General features: G+C 39.7%; 1 protein-coding gene across 1 annotated transcript in view; it reads right to left on the reverse strand.

Annotated features, from left to right (window-relative positions):
• Positions 1 to 16,917, reverse strand: part of LOC309601533 (netrin receptor UNC5D) — a gene marked incomplete at both ends in the record, with an annotated part of 166,600 nt that overhangs the window by 77,872 nt on the left and 71,811 nt on the right. Inside the window, 2 exons of the mRNA XM_082334578.1 lie at positions 864 to 1,007; positions 7,683 to 7,901. Coding sequence (XP_082190704.1) covers positions 864 to 1,007; positions 7,683 to 7,901 — 363 coding nt within the window. The remainder of the gene's footprint in view (positions 1 to 863; positions 1,008 to 7,682; positions 7,902 to 16,917) is intronic.

Genomic DNA, 16,917 nt, shown 5'->3' on the forward strand with positions numbered 1-16,917 from the left:
CCGCTTTAACTTGTCTGAATGACAGATTCAACCATCTGATCTAGATTTCACATCAACTACATAGTTAAAAAAGTGGAAGAACTACGTAGTTAAAAAGGTGGAAGACTACCTGCCTTTCTTATGAATGATTTTGTTATCTTCAGTAGTGGCGCTTATAAATGTCTATATGAACAGCATTTGAAATTATTTTTTTCTAAACAACGTATGGTTAGTCCTATAGAGACATGATGGAATTTCTGTAGCAGTCTTAGTTCTGTTTAGGATGTTTGCATCTCATTTCCTCAGAGAAAGGAGGGAAGATAGTTTTTCCTCTACTGATTGGAATTATTCAATTTTTCCTACTTTTATCTCATTTTCCCCACAGCTTATCATACCTGATGACCAATGATATGCTTCAATATCAAAAACCAGATTTCAAATACCATGCTCCAAAAGCTTCTAATGTATTCTTGCATTTTTTTGATACAAAGTGTAAAAGACAGACATTGTTAAATGGTTTTTCATATTTTTTAGACCCCTGTGATCAACATGGAGCAAAAGGGCACTTTTCGGGGGATTTTCAATTTGCATTAACCTTTTTCATTACATTGCATTGTTGTGACACTGTGCATATGCAATCCAGAATCTCTGAAACAGACTTTCTGAGTATAAATGCAAATCAATCAATCCACATTAAAATAAAAGGGAGCTCTGAAAAAAAAAACAACAGGGCATGCTTTCTGTGATGTTCCTACAGTATCTCATAGGGAGGGCTTACAAAGACAGCAGTACCTTACCAGCATCCGCTTATATTTAACCCTAAAAGAACAGTATGTTTCCGTACTTTACAAAACCTAGAATAGCAGAACATTTACTCTACTCACAAGCTATGCGGACAGATGCCTTCCTACTCTTTGAGGTCCCTAGATGGCTCCATGCAACACACTGGCACCAGTAATCTTCTGGCCCATGAAAATCTTCCACCTGCTGTCTCGTCACATTGATGAACACCTCTCGAACTTTCAATCCTGAAGGGGAAAGATACAGAAAATTGGCTGATACAGGCTATCTTACTTGGGCATAAAGCTAAGGTTAGCCAAACCTTTTCTTTTAATTAAACAATTCCATTTTTAATCAAGGCAAAGCTTTAATTACTTTGACAATAATATATTGCCACTAATTAAATTCTAAAAGCTGAGTAGGTCATAATGCATAGTTACACAAATTATCCACCCACTGTGGTCTTTGCAAGAATACGACACCTCCCTCAGAAACCTTGTCTGTTGTGCCTTTTTCACCCAGAATGTTTATCTAGAATTTTATAACATAATATACAATAAAATTGTCTTCCCATCTAACATCTCGGCGCCCTTGAAAAACCTTTCAGACGTACCCTGGTAGGCCCCCAATCAAGTCAGACAGCCAGAACTGCGCATGTATGAGAGGAAATGATCAAATGCCCCACTCAATTCCAGCCACTGCTCCCACACTTCCATCCACAGCCATTTCCTCACACGGGAGAGAAAAGCTGTGTCTTATACTGCAGCGCAGAGAAAGCTAAGCATTACAGTCTGGAAGGAGGAGGACAAAAAAAAAAAAGAGAGAGGAATGCATTTCACAGCTCACAACTGGAGATGCTCCTCTTCGCCACCTTATCCTTATGGGAAGCAGTGACCCAGCTTCAAAACTGAAGTCTTGCCTTTATTAACTTTCACAAACAGAAGCGTTTATAACTTCAGGCAGATACCTTGCTTATTTTATACGGTTTCCAAAAGTACAACCTTGCTAAATTCATCTGCAGTGCAGTGTTGTTGTTGTCTACTGCAAATTTGCTTGTTGTTTATCAAAATGAATGCCCACCTCTTTCCTGAGGTAGGAATCAGTTACACCTAAAGAGCTGAGAAAAGGATCTAAGGGAATAATCAAGGCTTGCCAGGAGTAAAGATGGGAAAAGCCCAGTGCTTTTTCTCAGCCTGCTATGATTTTAATACCCTCCTGGGCACAGGTGAAGTCTAGCAGCATTGCCCTTCACACCTGAAGCATTTGCTCCTTCAGACATCAAGAAGCCTTGTAAACCTGACACCTTTTTTTTATACGCTTGGGATGTTTGCCAGATCTGCGACTACCTTTGCATGACAACCTTGGAGAGAGGAAATATAATCCAAATCCGGGTTAAAAGGCATTAGGAATCACTTGAAAGAGCTAGTCAGAAAAACATTCATTTGAAAACAGAAAACATTCATGCCTACTACTTTCTTCTTTCTCCTCCTGTGCAGTCCCAAGACACTTATTTTCCCTTCACTGGAAATGAATGAAAACTCCATCTTAAAATATTTCATGCCTATGAAGTTTATAAAGCAGCAAGAAATTTCTAAACCTGAACTCCATAAAAATTGGCTTCCACTTAATCTCAGGCATCATTAACAGCTGGGTATTTCACTTCTGCAATCGCTAGGAAGTCAATGTGCGCCTTTGCTAAACAGGAGAGATGAGGCCCACGGGGGATGCTCAGTGACGAGGGGCGGGGAAGGTCAGACAAGCTTTAAATACCACAAAGCAATACAAAATTTTTGCTACTTTTCCAGCAACAGGCAAGGGGGATTTTTACTTCTTTTCATTTAGCCTGTTTGGCTTGCCATATTTCACAACGATACCTAAAGACATGGACAAACCTGCGATAGCTTCCTAAGTTGTCTCAATAATCATTTTAGTCACTCAGATATTTATTCATTCTGTAATAAACAAACAGCGGTTTCATGGTTGTTTTTATTTGCATTTTGGGTTTTTTTTTTAAAGATGTTGATGCAGTTTTCAACAAAACTGTTTACAAAACATCCCTTTATTTTCTGCCATAGTGAAAACAAGCCATTACGAAGTAAAGCCAGCACAGGGAACTCAGCAGTTCTGTCAGAAACTGCTCTCCTTGCTGACATACTGACTGTAAAATGCATGATGAAAATGCACCATCTCAATTTAAACATCCAAGCTGCTCTGACAGCGATGAATCCTTGGATTCTCAGTCATACAACCATTTTGTAGAGTGATCTTTATAGGTTAAAGATAAGAGCAGCCACAGTAAGTTCCATTAGGGAGCATCTGAGTCCTGGTGACCTGACACAGCAGGGCTTAACTGGCTGAAGATTTGGCATCCCACCATGCTGGATGACACTGACAGACGCACACGGTCTTGGTACTTACCTGTGGCAAATCAAGCTGCGTGCAGCCCCTGAATGATCTCAATCAAGCTACAAAGCATCAAAGCTCCAGAGAGTCCAAATCCGAGCTCATTTGCAGCCATGTCCAACAAGGTTGCAACTCATCTACTTAAAGACTTTTTTGACAAGGCTGTAAAATGGTTAAGTCCTTGACAAATATTGACCTTTCTAAGGCGGCCTGTCTCCAGTCAGCGGTCACTCACCCAGCATTAGCTGACATGCGCTTCTGTGCCGCCGTGCACGTCCCATCTGCCTGCGTGTCTACGCTGCCTGTGAACGCAGCGCTGCTCTGTCTGCTGCTGTCAAGGTACAGCCTCTTGCTGCACCTGAATACCTCTAGCTATCCTCCCATCCCATGCCCAGCTCATTCCCACCATGACCTCTAAGTAGCATCTTCCCGGGGACGAGAACGCTCCCTGTCACCCGCCATTAGCTACAGCCTTGCTGACAGTGCTGCCATTCACCCCCTCGGTTCTGGTACGCTGCCTGCTGAACTCGCTCCGTTTCTGAGCTGCTCTAGGAATTTTTGGAAGCAGTAAATAGAAACAAGGGTACGAGCACTGCATAGCATACAGCTGACTGGTGCATCCATGCTAACGACGCCAGAACCTTTACTGATACCGAACAAAAAAATGATTTTTTTGAGAAGCAGAAGCCATTTCTAGGCTCATAGGTACTATAAAATTCTGAGCAGTCACCAGTGAATACAGGCATTTACAGCTTCAGATTTATTAAGGCAGAATACTCTCCAGCCCAGCTCTTCCTTTCATTGACACATTATTTAATTAATCTATATATCAGCCTATGTTTTCTGAAGCAACATTTAACGTGGTTTGAATCAGGCAAACAAACAGCACATGATTTTGAGAAGCTGGTGGTTCAGCATTCTGAGAATGGGACGGGTAGGAATTCAGGTCCTTCTAAAGGTCTCCCCATTTGCCAACAGACAGAATAAATGCATCCAAAAGAGCAGAATCACAGAACTGTTGCGGTTGGAAGGAACCTCTGGAGAACATTCAGTCTTTGGGGAAAGTTATGTTTTGTTTATAGAGGAAGTACACCTATTTTCATTTGTTTTAGAAGCAGCTACAGAAAGCAAACCTATTGGGAACAGAGGCATATATTCTTCACTTATCATCACTATATTTCATCAACAAATATACTCACCTACCCTCTGCATCTCAAGAAATGCCAAAAAAGTTGTTCATAGGAAATGACACAGAACGAAAAATCCATGCAAATAAAAACAAGCACGTAATAAACAAGAGCAACATTTTACCTGTGACTTGTATAACTCTAATAAGCACTGCAAGTCCAACCCTTTAAATTATTGTGCAAATTACAACCATCATCTTTTGTTATACAGTACAACCTTACAGAATATAAAATTATGACTATGGTACTGATATGCTAATAAGCTTTCTGCACTGTTGGATGCTTTAGCTGCAGACAAACTAATGCTGGCAGCAGATGAATAATTGCTCTCCATGTACTAAACATAACAGAGCTGCGCAGAACTTCAGCATTTGTCAGCTTTATTTGTTTAAATGAGAAAAACACTGACAGCAGTTATTGCTGTAATCCTTTTATTTATCAGGCAAGAAAACTCTAGTTACTCTTAGCAAGTCTGATCCTCTGGTGAAACCAAAAGTTGAAATATTTGTAAACTAATTCTGAGGTGCACGCTGCAATGTTCGGGCAAGAAAAATAAAGCAGAAGGAAATTAATCAAACTGTAATTATCACCTTTTTATCACAGTAGCATCTACCAGCTCAGGCTCTCACTTTATGAAGCAGAGTGCACAGAGAGAGCAAAGCTCCTGTTCTGCCACGTTTACGGAATAAACAGAAAAGACAGACTATGGATTACTATCTCTTCTCTGCCACTCAGGAAATAAGGCAGGAGAAGGTGAAATAACTTGGTCTCTAACCAACCCATTGACTGTGGCAGCGCAGAGATGGGAATCGGTATCCGTTGCAGTTGCAGCACGTGTTGGCTTGCCTGCACTGATTTTCTGCACAAACAGCAGCAAACCCACAACAGGAGAGACTTCAGCGCAAACTCTTCAAGCCCACCAGGAGCCCTTCCTTCTCAGGCAGCCAGCACGTGTCGCAGCCCCTAACTACAAAGCTTACAAAACTACAAAAATCCTTCCTCTCCTGCTGCTCCTCCTCTTCAAAATAACAGCGACTCCTGTGTTACTCTCAGATTTTTATTTCTGTCCTACAAAAACAAAATCATGAGAAAGTGGATGCCATGTTCATCACAATGACAAAATATACCCATTGTCTACCAACAGCTGTCCTTCCTGTCCTTTTATACGTACACGATCCAGTGCTGTAGGTAAGATCCATCAGACCGGTGCGCCGTCAAGTGCCATTGCCAAGTCCTTCTTGCATATGCCTGGCTAAGAGCTCGCTGGCAGGGATTTATAGAATGCTAAGATACATTTCTTGTATTCAGCATTAAATTTCCTCTTGTTTGGGTTTTTTGTTGCTATTTTTCACCACTTTTCCATACATCCTCTCAGAATTTTAATCACATAACAAATAGCGGAAGGATGGAAAAGGACAGACCCATTTTCACGTAGTGTAACCTCCCTTCAGTGAGCAGACCAGAATCACACCCTTTAACCGGAGGCACCATTCCTGGCCTGAATTCCAGTGCAGTTTTTCACAGATGGAGCCCACACAGTACACAGAACACTGTGCATGCTTGGTAACAGACATGTTTATGCCCCAGATTTGACTCCAGAAATGAGGGCACTGCCAGTATCCACATTAATTCTAAAAAAAAACCCCAATAGTCTCCTGTTTACTGAAGAAGAGATCCAAAATAATTTATGGATATGGATAGATCATGGTGAGAGAATATCCATGCCTATCCTTCAACATTACACTGTATATAGCCTTTACTTGCATTTTTGTGTCCTAAAGTCCATGGTAGCTTTTGGAACACACAGACACACTGAACTGTCTGGACCACACTTGGGTTTAGAGAACAGTACTCTTAGGGTTAGCTCCATCCCTGGGCTGAGTTCAAACCTGCAACATTTATATTCCAGATCCTCCGTGTCTCAAACCTCAATGTTACCGGTGTTATTTAAAAAAAACCACCTAATGTTCCTTTATCTTTTTTTATTCTGTTATTAATCCAAGGCTTAGAAAACATAATTGCAGCATTCAACAAGACAGATTTTCATTAACCATATGGAAGAAAAACATTTAGGGACGACATTTCTTCTATATTGATTCAGCAATGCCTTTAGAAGTAAAGGTTATGCCTATTAAAAAAGGTAACTGTAAAAATTAAAATTCATCCAGATTAGCATTTACAAAGTCTTTAGTATGAAATTTCTTCAGAATGTGTCACTTAAAAAGAATGCCAAACACCAAGTTAGGAGATGTATCTTCTTTTTAAATGGCATATTTTCCTCTAAAAAGGAATTTCTTGTATTGATAGAGAGGGTGTTATGCATACACTGCTATTTCCAAGACATGGAGTTGCCTAGCAATCTTGGAATTTAAAGAGGAGGAAAGCAATAACAAAACAGAATTGTGAAATTACAAGACGGTGCGGCATTACATTGGTTTGCAATACTTATCAAGATGCTTCTAAATGAGAAAAGATATAGGGTGTGCTGGGAGCACGATAAAATCTGTTGATCGTTTTCAACTTTCTCCCTTCTCATTCTCTTCTTTTAGATACACACTTCTACACAATGGATTTCTCCCACTTAACTTTATTACCACCAAATACCTACCACTGCTTGGGGGTGAAGGCAAAGTGCAACCACCACACTGGCAGCTTTTCAGGGTTCATCCCGACAGGCATTTCATAAAAGCGTATGTTCCCACTACAAATTACGCCACTGAAATACACAGAACTACTGTTCCCTCCAAAACTGTTACTTTCTTTCAGAAAGCTCACTGTCTATGGTTAGTGTTAGATCTAGATCTAGCCTGTTAGATCAGGCCCTATGTCTCCACTTGGAAAAGTTGGTGGTGGATATCCAGTTTGTTACCTTCTCTCTGTAATGCCTCCTACATCTACGGTCATTTTAATTCCTTTTGTTTTCCCCACTCGTACTCTGCCTCTTCTGCCAGGATCTGTATTCCCCTTCTCTGCCTTTCAGCTCTGTCCTTTTCTCCCCCTCTTCCATCCGCTGCTTCCCCTTTTGCATTTTGGGAAACCGCTTCTCCCAGCCCTGCAAAGCTGTGTCCACACGGTACATCACAGGCTGATACACTGTGCCCTCCTACTGTGGCTTCTTGGCTGTGCTCAGGGCAGAGCGGACATCGTCGTGTGAGTTTTGAATTAGAGCCGGTTCCCTCTGTCAGCTCAGTGCAAGCCTGCAACTACCTGCTAAGTCACACGACTCTCCTCTTTGTGTGTCTCTGAATGTGATCTGTTCTTTGCTCTGTTTTGTATATTGTTGATAAGACACTGCATTCAGATGTATCTCCCGAAGGACACATTAGCCCTTACCTGTAGTCTCATCCATGCTTTCCTCAGACACGTGCTCATTTTGATGGACCCATTCACCGTTGCACTTGAAGAAGATCTGCATAGCTGGCATAGCTTTACAGCGTAAGACAATGGGGTTGCTTTTTATAATGTAGGCATCATCTGGTTCCTCCATAAAATGAGGCAGTGTTCCAGGAGCAGATGGGATAGACTCTGGAAGGGCTTCACTGTTATCATTTCCTGAAAGGGAAGGAAAGGAAAATACACATTTTTCATGTTGTTGCACCCTCTGTGTCATCTCATTTAATTGATTAAATACCATTTTGGATTTTATTAAAAACTAATTTTATTAGAGAAACACCTGTAGAACTCAATAGCTGTCAAGATTGTGCTTTGCAAGGAATCTGACACACACTTACACACAAAAAAATATAAAAAAATTTAAGTGTAAGAACTGTCAAGAAAATTGACAGAAAAGAAGCATCAGACTCATCAGAAAACTGCATGATCACTATTGCCAATTTTATAGATGGGGAACTGAGGCACAGAAAGATTAAATGAGTCATCTAAGGTCATACAGAAAGTCCGTGGAAGAAGTAGAAACTAAACTTATTCTCTTGAGTGACAGTCCAATCCCTTAACTACCAAATCTTCCTTTCTTTCACTGAATTTAATTTCCTTTAGATAGCGGCTGCAGATTTAACAGGGATCAGAGTGTTAACCACAGAGAAATATACTGATATGAACAGCATTACTGTAGCACTCCAACAGCGGAATAAGCAAACTGTGATTTCATACCCACTTAGAGGAAATTTTCAATATGCTTTTACGCTGTTCCCATTTACTACAGCCCCTTTAAGGTGATATAAAAGTGGAAAAGTGGTTTCTGTAGGGCCAGAAACTACAAGATAGTGAGCTTTCTCAGCTTATATCACAGACAGTAGGATCCAAGGGCATTCGTTCAGGAAAAAAAAGAAAAAAAGCCTAGGCGTCTCATTTTCTGAATTCCTGTGCTTAGACATGAACATAGAAGCACTGGAGTACAAGCTTTTCCTTTACTCTTCTAATGGAGTTAAATCCGAGTTGCTGCTGTCAAAACTGGGAAATTCACATTGATTTTTAGCAACGCTGGGATTTATTTCAGTCCTTTGCCAGGTTTGTGAGCAAATTCAGACAACAGCAACAAAAAGAAGTCAGAAGGGATCAGCTTATGAAGGAAGATTAGAAAGTACTGAATACACACGGCGTAGCCAAATGATAACAGGAGGACACAGTCTATACGCAGATGAAGGCAACACAGGATCAGAGAAAGAGGAATAGCTGAGGGCAATATGTATGTGATTTAACCAAAACCAATGAAATTAAGGTAGATGAAAGGTAAGTTATGATGATAGGAAGTAAGTCTAAAAACCTTCACGGGTCTAGTAGATTACAGAATAATGAAAACATACTTTGTCTTTATTTCTATTAAAAAGAGGTATCTCTCACTTAGCACTCAGTATGTCTGTGTGTGCAAATATACACTGTGTATGTGCTGTGAGATCATTATGATTTTCAAATTAGTTCAATGTTTTAAACCACATTCACAGCGTACTTTATAAAATATTGTCATAATTTTTAGCGTTCTACTACTGAACGTTTGTGCCGATTTCCATCTTGTCTGTCTTCAGTAATACTGCGTCCCTGCAGGCTTTATTAAATCCATGCTTTATAGGAAATAACAAAAATGTCATCGTAAGATTTTGGAGAGGCTTGGAAATCCCATGCTCCCATCACTGCTCTGACTGCTTCACAAGGCAGCAACACGCTGGTGTTGAGGAACAATTTCATAAGGATCATTCAGCCAGAGAACTTAGAATGACCCATCGTTATTCCACTAAATTTACTACGTAGGGCAAGACACAAAGGATGAAATCCCAGCCCCGCTGAATTAAGGGCACAATTCTCCTCGCAAGTGGCATCCGGGCTTAATGCTATGGCTTTACATTCCTGTTAAGTGTTACTGATGAGCACCTGAAAACAACAGATTCTACACCTCCTATGGGATCGCCGTGCTTTTGTCCAGCTCACCTCACCAACAGATAAACTGAGTGAAGCACAAAATAGTTTATGCTGTCACCAGCAGAGTGGTTTTGGGCTGTGCAAGTGGCTCACTCCGAAAGAAAACATTTAACATAAAGAGGTAAGTCAAGGTGCATCTTTTCACTTACATGTAACTGGCACTACATTAAGTGCCCTTGAACATCAAACTACCAAAGATGACAGTACACAAAAGGAGGAATGATTTTCTATATCCTATCCCCAACAGACTCACAGATCGATAGTACTACGTTTTTGCATGCTGTACAAATGTAATTGCTTGAATTCACTGTTGTACGACATTTTATAATCCAGATGAAATCAGCATCTGGCAAGAATTTACTTCACTGAGTACATGAGGTAAGCAAAGCAACTCATTACCCTGTCCTGTGTGAGGTGAGGCTGGAAGGCAACTCTGTGCCTCTAAGAAAATTCACAAAGGATTTGCATTCTTTGCTTTTTGTTTATGGAGATATTACTTTTCTCCATATGGCTACCCAATCAGACAGGGACTGCAATGACACCCGTTTAACGTGTTGTGATATCTGGAAGTTTTGCATCATAAATGTTTAGTGTGATTTATGATACACAAGACTTACTTTACTGGTCCCTTTATCATGCTTAAACAGAAGAGTCACACATCAGTATTTCAGATACATTAAAATCAATACCCTTCTGCATTTAAATGTCGCACCCTAATCCTAATTAAGATGACATTTCATGCCATGCACGCTAAAAATGAGGTTTGGTGATCAGACACGTTCCGGTGTCCACAACTCCCTGGGACCGGACCAGGTACGATCACACCCTGAACAAGGGCTGCTTTACTTAACCCCAGCTACAACAGGAAATTTATCAGTGAATTGAGACCGCATACTCCCGTCCATTTTTAACAATCTACTGATGCCAAGAGTGAAGTTAGATTAACAAATGAGGTCCTTTTTTCCTTCACTTTCAAAGGCCACCCTTTTCTTTACTCTTACTTTTTTTTTTCATCCATCCTGCATCTTCTGCTAGCAAGGACTCCTTTCTAGCCTTGGAGTCTTTCCAGCTTTTATCTCTAAGCTATACGTTCCTACCAATCTGTATAAGTAAAGTTTGTCACGCTAAAGAAAGGATAGACTCATACAGAACTTCTCTCAGCGAGGGTCTCAAAACGCTTTACAAATCTTAAAACCACAGAAGAAACTAGAAGACTTTGCTTTAATGTAGATGTATTTATGTTTCACGCACTACCTTCCCAAACATCTATACAGCAAACAAATGCATTTAAAAACAATCAACATTAAGTCTGATCTCTGACGCCTTCCTGTTTAAATACCATAGTACACCAATTAGCAGAAAAAAAAAAAAATTAGCACTTGTACAAGCTGTCCACCATGAGATACTCGTGCATTCACTGACAGCCCTCTGAACCAGTGCAGCTCTGTGATTACCTTAAATTTCTTCAGTAACAAACACTGGAAAGATGTACGTTCTCTTCTGGTATCACCTACCAGATCAACAGACTCCATACCTGCATGCAGGCATGACAGAGCTGAAAAACTTAAATTTTCTTGTTCTAGGAGATACTGCTCTGATTCCACTGGTTGGCATGTTGCAGTAAACCCAAAAGAACTCCTTCCAGTACACTGAAGTTCTTTCAATCGCACTGTAGTATCAATAAAATTTGAATTTGCTACATCCTTCTCCCTGTATTTTTGCAACTGGTAGAGGGCGACTTCTGAGACACTGGTATCGCTCTGCACTATCACTTTTTCAAGTTGACGGGCCATTTCCTCCAGACCACAGCAACCACTGGTCTCTTGCTTTCAAGCTGCATTGTCCAGCTCACTGCTCATCTTGCTGCTACATGAATCAGAGGTCACGTAACAGACTTGTACAAGCTTCAGGGAAGGGCAAAATTATGTGAACAAAGAGACTAAAGAAAGGAGTATTTGGCCCAAAACGTTATTTCATGTTCAAGTCCTAAGCAATTTGGCTACTGCAATCAATAGCAAAGCGAGATTAGACAAATTATTATGAGGCATTTCAGCTCTCCCTGAAAACAATCTAGAAGTACTTAGCTGAAACAGGAGAATGTACTGAGCCAGCCAAATCCATATCACGCAACTCGCCTCCCTCCCTCATCCCTTGAACTGAATGTAATTCGTTGTTTCAAAAGCATGTTTCTTGGAAGTACGCTACAGAATCCGAGCATTCCCGAATATAAAACACCATTTTTACCTCCCTGTATCTATATACACACATAATTAAATACGTAAATAACAGGAGATGTCACAGACCTTAATCACATCAGTGCTAATTAGATAAACTGTAGGAAGATAATGCCCAGACTGGTGTTCTGACATTCTAAGAACCAGATACTGCCCTTTGTTAATCAGGTAGAACAAATCCCAGGGTCAAGTCCTAAAAAATATTATTTAGAAGGTTATTACTGACGTTATATAAATATACATGCATTTCAGGATAAATAATATTTTACTAAGATAACTACAGTGGCTGCTGACAAAAGCAAAGCCTCTCCTAAGGTGCACTTAATACTTGGATTTCTTAACTTAATGCAGCTTTCTTTTGTGCATCATCTTTTTTGTACCCTAACTTGTATTCAAATTCATCTGAAAGCCTACTGGAACTTTATAAGGGTTTTGATTTCAAATTATTAAGGTTTTTCATTTATAACCGTCACTTTTCAAGATTCAGGCCATCCACAGTTATAGAAAAATGGCTGTTCTAATGCAACAGTGAATGACAGAAGCCCAAACTATCAAACACTATTCTGGGATTTTTCATTCCTGGAAAATTACCTTTCAGGAAGTGCTTTGGGTTTTATGTTCTGCACACTGGTCCAACAGGGACTTTAAATCTTTTTATGACAATAATAGAAACAAAAAAGAAAGGAGAGAAAAAAGAAGTTTAGAACAAACACTAAATTCTTCTGTGAAATAAATACACTGCTGTTAGTTATCAGATCACATTAGAAAATCTTGATAGCAGCAGACATGAATCCTTCAGTATTTCAAAGCTGATCAGGGTATAATTTAGATATTAAAGTGAGATTTTTAAAACAACGAAAAATCATGAGTTCTAAACTTTTTTTTTTTTCCCCTCAAATTAAGAGTTATTTAAAATAAGTAAGGAGCATTACTGTCTATGTTACAAAAAGTGTCCCAAACAAGCCAAGTAACTTGCTGGGAATAAACACGAATAATCCTTTGTAACAATCGTCCTCATAAGGAAGGTACATCCTCTCATGCTACCCACCATGGAAGATTCCATTATTATCACCACCTCCTTCAGATTATAAAACGCAGTATAGATTGAAGTATTCGCTATTCCCTTTATCCCTCCACCTCCTCCCCCCACCCCTGCAAAAAGGAAAGCACAGATACAAAGACTTCTCCTAAGTTTCTACACACAGTCCCTTTTCAGTTTTGGTGTTACAAGACAAACAAAGCACTAGACAAAGTAACAAACATGCCTATTTTCCTGCCTTAGTTTCCTCCCAGTCTAATGAAGCATTCCTACGATCGGAGGATCCCTGCTTTCCCTTTCTGCTTGTGGGATTTTTTTTGGTTTAGTTTTTTTTTCTAATTTATGTGACTGCCTTCGAGACTATTTCCTTCCTTTACCAGCTGCGCCCGCAGGAAGACAAGAGCCATTCTGATATAAAAGCATTCCCTCTAACTTTCTTGTCTTGCTCAAAAGTTCCTCCCCCTTTGCCTCCTTTTTCCAAGCCCCCTGAATTTATAAATCTTGGCATTAGCATTTGGTTTCTTTATTAGGCTTTTGGATATTTTCTGCACTGCAAGCCTTACTCCCCTGGAGGCAAAAATGCCTTTTCCCAGATGTAAACACCCCAACCACTCTTTTTGGACAGGTCTGTTCACCACTTGAAAGACAACTGGTCATGACCAGAGTTCTAGACACTCGCTTTCTTCCCTTTCCATGTACCTGATGCTGCTGATTCCTGTTGAACTTTGAACCACCCGCAGTCATCGTTTCCTACAAAACTAAATAATGCCAACTGTCTTCTATGCGTACGCTCATTTTTACAGAAAGTCAAAGATGAAAAAATTTGTATTACAGAATACATAGCTTCCTTGTGCATGGAATGGTTTTCATAATGAAATTTGTGTCATTATTCAGTCAGAAAAGCAACTTAGTGAGATTTGTCTATGTTCTTTTAATCAGATGACCCTGGCCCATATGCAACAATGTGGCTTTTTTGCAAGTCACTCAGATACTGATGCAAATATGAGATTTTGTTGCCCACACGAAATCCTTTAATGCCTTTGTTATTTCCTCTAGTACACGGATTTACTAAAGCCTATAGGGACTTGGTATTTAGCAAAGATTGACAATACACGAACAGTGAGAATGGTCAGTAATAAAACATGCATGCTGATGAGCTTCACTGCATAATTTTTCTTTAAACTCTATACATTGAAGGGGAATCCAATTATTACTTATTCAGCACTCCCGGTAACTGATACAGAACTGCTTAATTGGTATGACTGCCACAGAGCACCTACTGCACAGCCACTTTCATTTGCCTGCCAAATCTGTATCAGCCTGGTACAGGTTTGTGGACAAGCAAAGTGGCACTAACTGGTGTTCTGTCCCAGACTCTGCCATCTCAGAGTCGCTGTGTCCTCAGGGCTTCCTCCTTTTTTCTACTTCACTGTATTCCCCAAAGATATAACTTGTAAACTTAGAGAAATGCTTTACTTTTTTTTTAAATGTTTTTAACTGAATTCCTGGTTTCTTCTGGCTACTGTACAGCACAATGCCAGATCTAGTTTTATGAATGAATATGTCCACATGCACCTCCAGCACCTGTGGCAATGCACAGATTTCTATATATATTACCCATGTACCATGACCACTACTAGGCTGATACGACATTTGTTGTACAGATTCCATGCTTCTTTCAATATAAGCCGTTTTATCCGTGTAACCTGACGCACAATCGCACACAAATGGAAAGCTACCATGCAAGCTGTTGGTCCTCTTCTCCAAAAACACATACTTTTAGCAAATTCAAGAAAAACGTCCTAAGGCTAGTAAAGGCAAAGTAGATATTTCATTCACTTGACTGGGAATTAGGAAAAATCCACACCATTACCAGTTAGCAGTAGCACTAAACAAAACAAAAGCAGAACAAGATATGGTATGAATATGCTACAGCAAAACGATGAGTAAGGAAAGCAGTACCGCTTATGTTCAGACACATTCAATACCCCATGTTACTTTCCACCACATTTCACATTACAATGATTTGCTTAAATGATAAATATTTAATTCAGTAAATGAATATATTAAAAGCAGCTCGGGAAGAATGTTTTCAGAAGGAAAATGTGCTTATACACCTGTAAGTACACTATGCATTCACAGGTAAGAACTACAACTTGGGTAAACCTTTTCCCATTACAAATTTTCCCACAATACCTGTAAAATTTCCATTTAAGGTTTACGGGATTAATAAAATCTGGATTTAATTCGATCAATAATTGATTTGGGGGAATCTTTCTCATTGTATTTTACTGCTGGTATGATCTTATTAAGCGTAGCAATGTTTGCTTACATTTGTGTTACTACGAATTATTTTGGGAAATGAACCATGTTATAAGAAACTGGACAATGTTAGAAGGAAACTTCACTGCATGTGAAAGCTGTGGAATTAAGAACCCTTCTTCATGCGACTTCTGTGCCCAACCAAAGGTTATAAGATAGCTGAAACACCTTCGGGCATATGGAACAGGTAATTGCAACTGAAGCATGTACATATATTGTAAATATACATATTCAGGGTCATTTTTCTCTCCCCCCTGAGATGTTTGTTCACTTCTCATTTCAGTAGGGCCTGAAATTACAATTAGATTGCCAAGACAGTATGGCATGAGTACAAGATAATAATAAAATATCAAAGTGGAAAAACATAAAGATGTCACTGATGTTTGAACCACAACGACTTTCTGATCTGAAAACAAAACAGAGTCAGCGCAAGTCTGTAGAGACCATGATACAACAGTAATGCAACAATGTCAGCGCCAACACACGTCTACATTTACAATTTCCTCTATAGGAAACAGTACAATGCCAGAAGAAATCAATGAGATTTCTGTAAAAGCATCTTCCAGCTACCTACCCCTCTCTAACTTGGCACAGGGCGTGGCTGAGCGGGCTCGCGTTGCACGCGAAGGGAAATCACCAGGGCTTTGCTAAAGAATAAGGCTTAATGAACCAAACACAAAAATAATTACCAGTTATACCCGAGATACACCCAAACTAAGAGTATTCTGGGCTGACTGTGACACCAAGGCAGAGACAACCAGAGAACTGTCAAGCAATTGAACTTGCTTTTGAATAAAAAATACCTTTGAAAGTAGCAGACATCAAAATAATGTCTATTCGCACTGGTTCTCTCTGGGTTTGTGTATTATAACTGTAGTTTTCAGGGTTGTGAAACACAAATAAGATAACCTAAAAATCAAAGAAATTCAAACTCAGAGGCTGAGTTAGGCTAATAAATAAATAAATAAATAAATAATAAATAAATAATAAAGGCTAATATCACAGTGAAGATTCTAAGCTGGTAAAATCATATTACAGCTAGATTATTTCTACTCCGTTTCCAGAATGGACTGACCTTCATAGCACAAATCATGGCTTAAGTGTTAAGCACCTACCAAAAAGTCTTGTGAGGAAAAACTCTCAAGTTTGATGAGTATGATCATCATCAAGTATGATGTTTTCATACCCAGGAGTACGGAAGACTAACAACACAAAAGTTACCCGTTTCAGAGCATTCTGCAAAGCAGAGAGAATTTTAAATGCCTTTGCAACCCAATAATACAGCTTTTTTTTAACTGGATATATATCTACCCTCCAAGGAGGGAGTACTTCTCCTGCTTTTAAGTTACACATCTGAGGTAGTTGCCACTTACGTTTTTAAGATACTCTCTTAAAAACTGACATCCCATCGGATGGCATCTTGTGGAGAAGTTGAAGTAAAAGCTACAATGAATGGACCCCTTCTAACTCCTCTTGCTGTGCTGATGAAATCTCCTGCAGTGATAGGGTCTGAGACCTACCAGCGCTTGAAAAACTTGACTGTGAAAGCGAACACCCACATGCCTCAGTAACTACGTCAGGCACGTCAAAAGGGAGCGCT

This window comes from Platalea leucorodia, assembly GCF_965183815.1.
Source record: "Platalea leucorodia genome assembly, chromosome: W".
NCBI classification, from domain to species: domain Eukaryota; kingdom Metazoa; phylum Chordata; class Aves; order Pelecaniformes; family Threskiornithidae; genus Platalea; species Platalea leucorodia.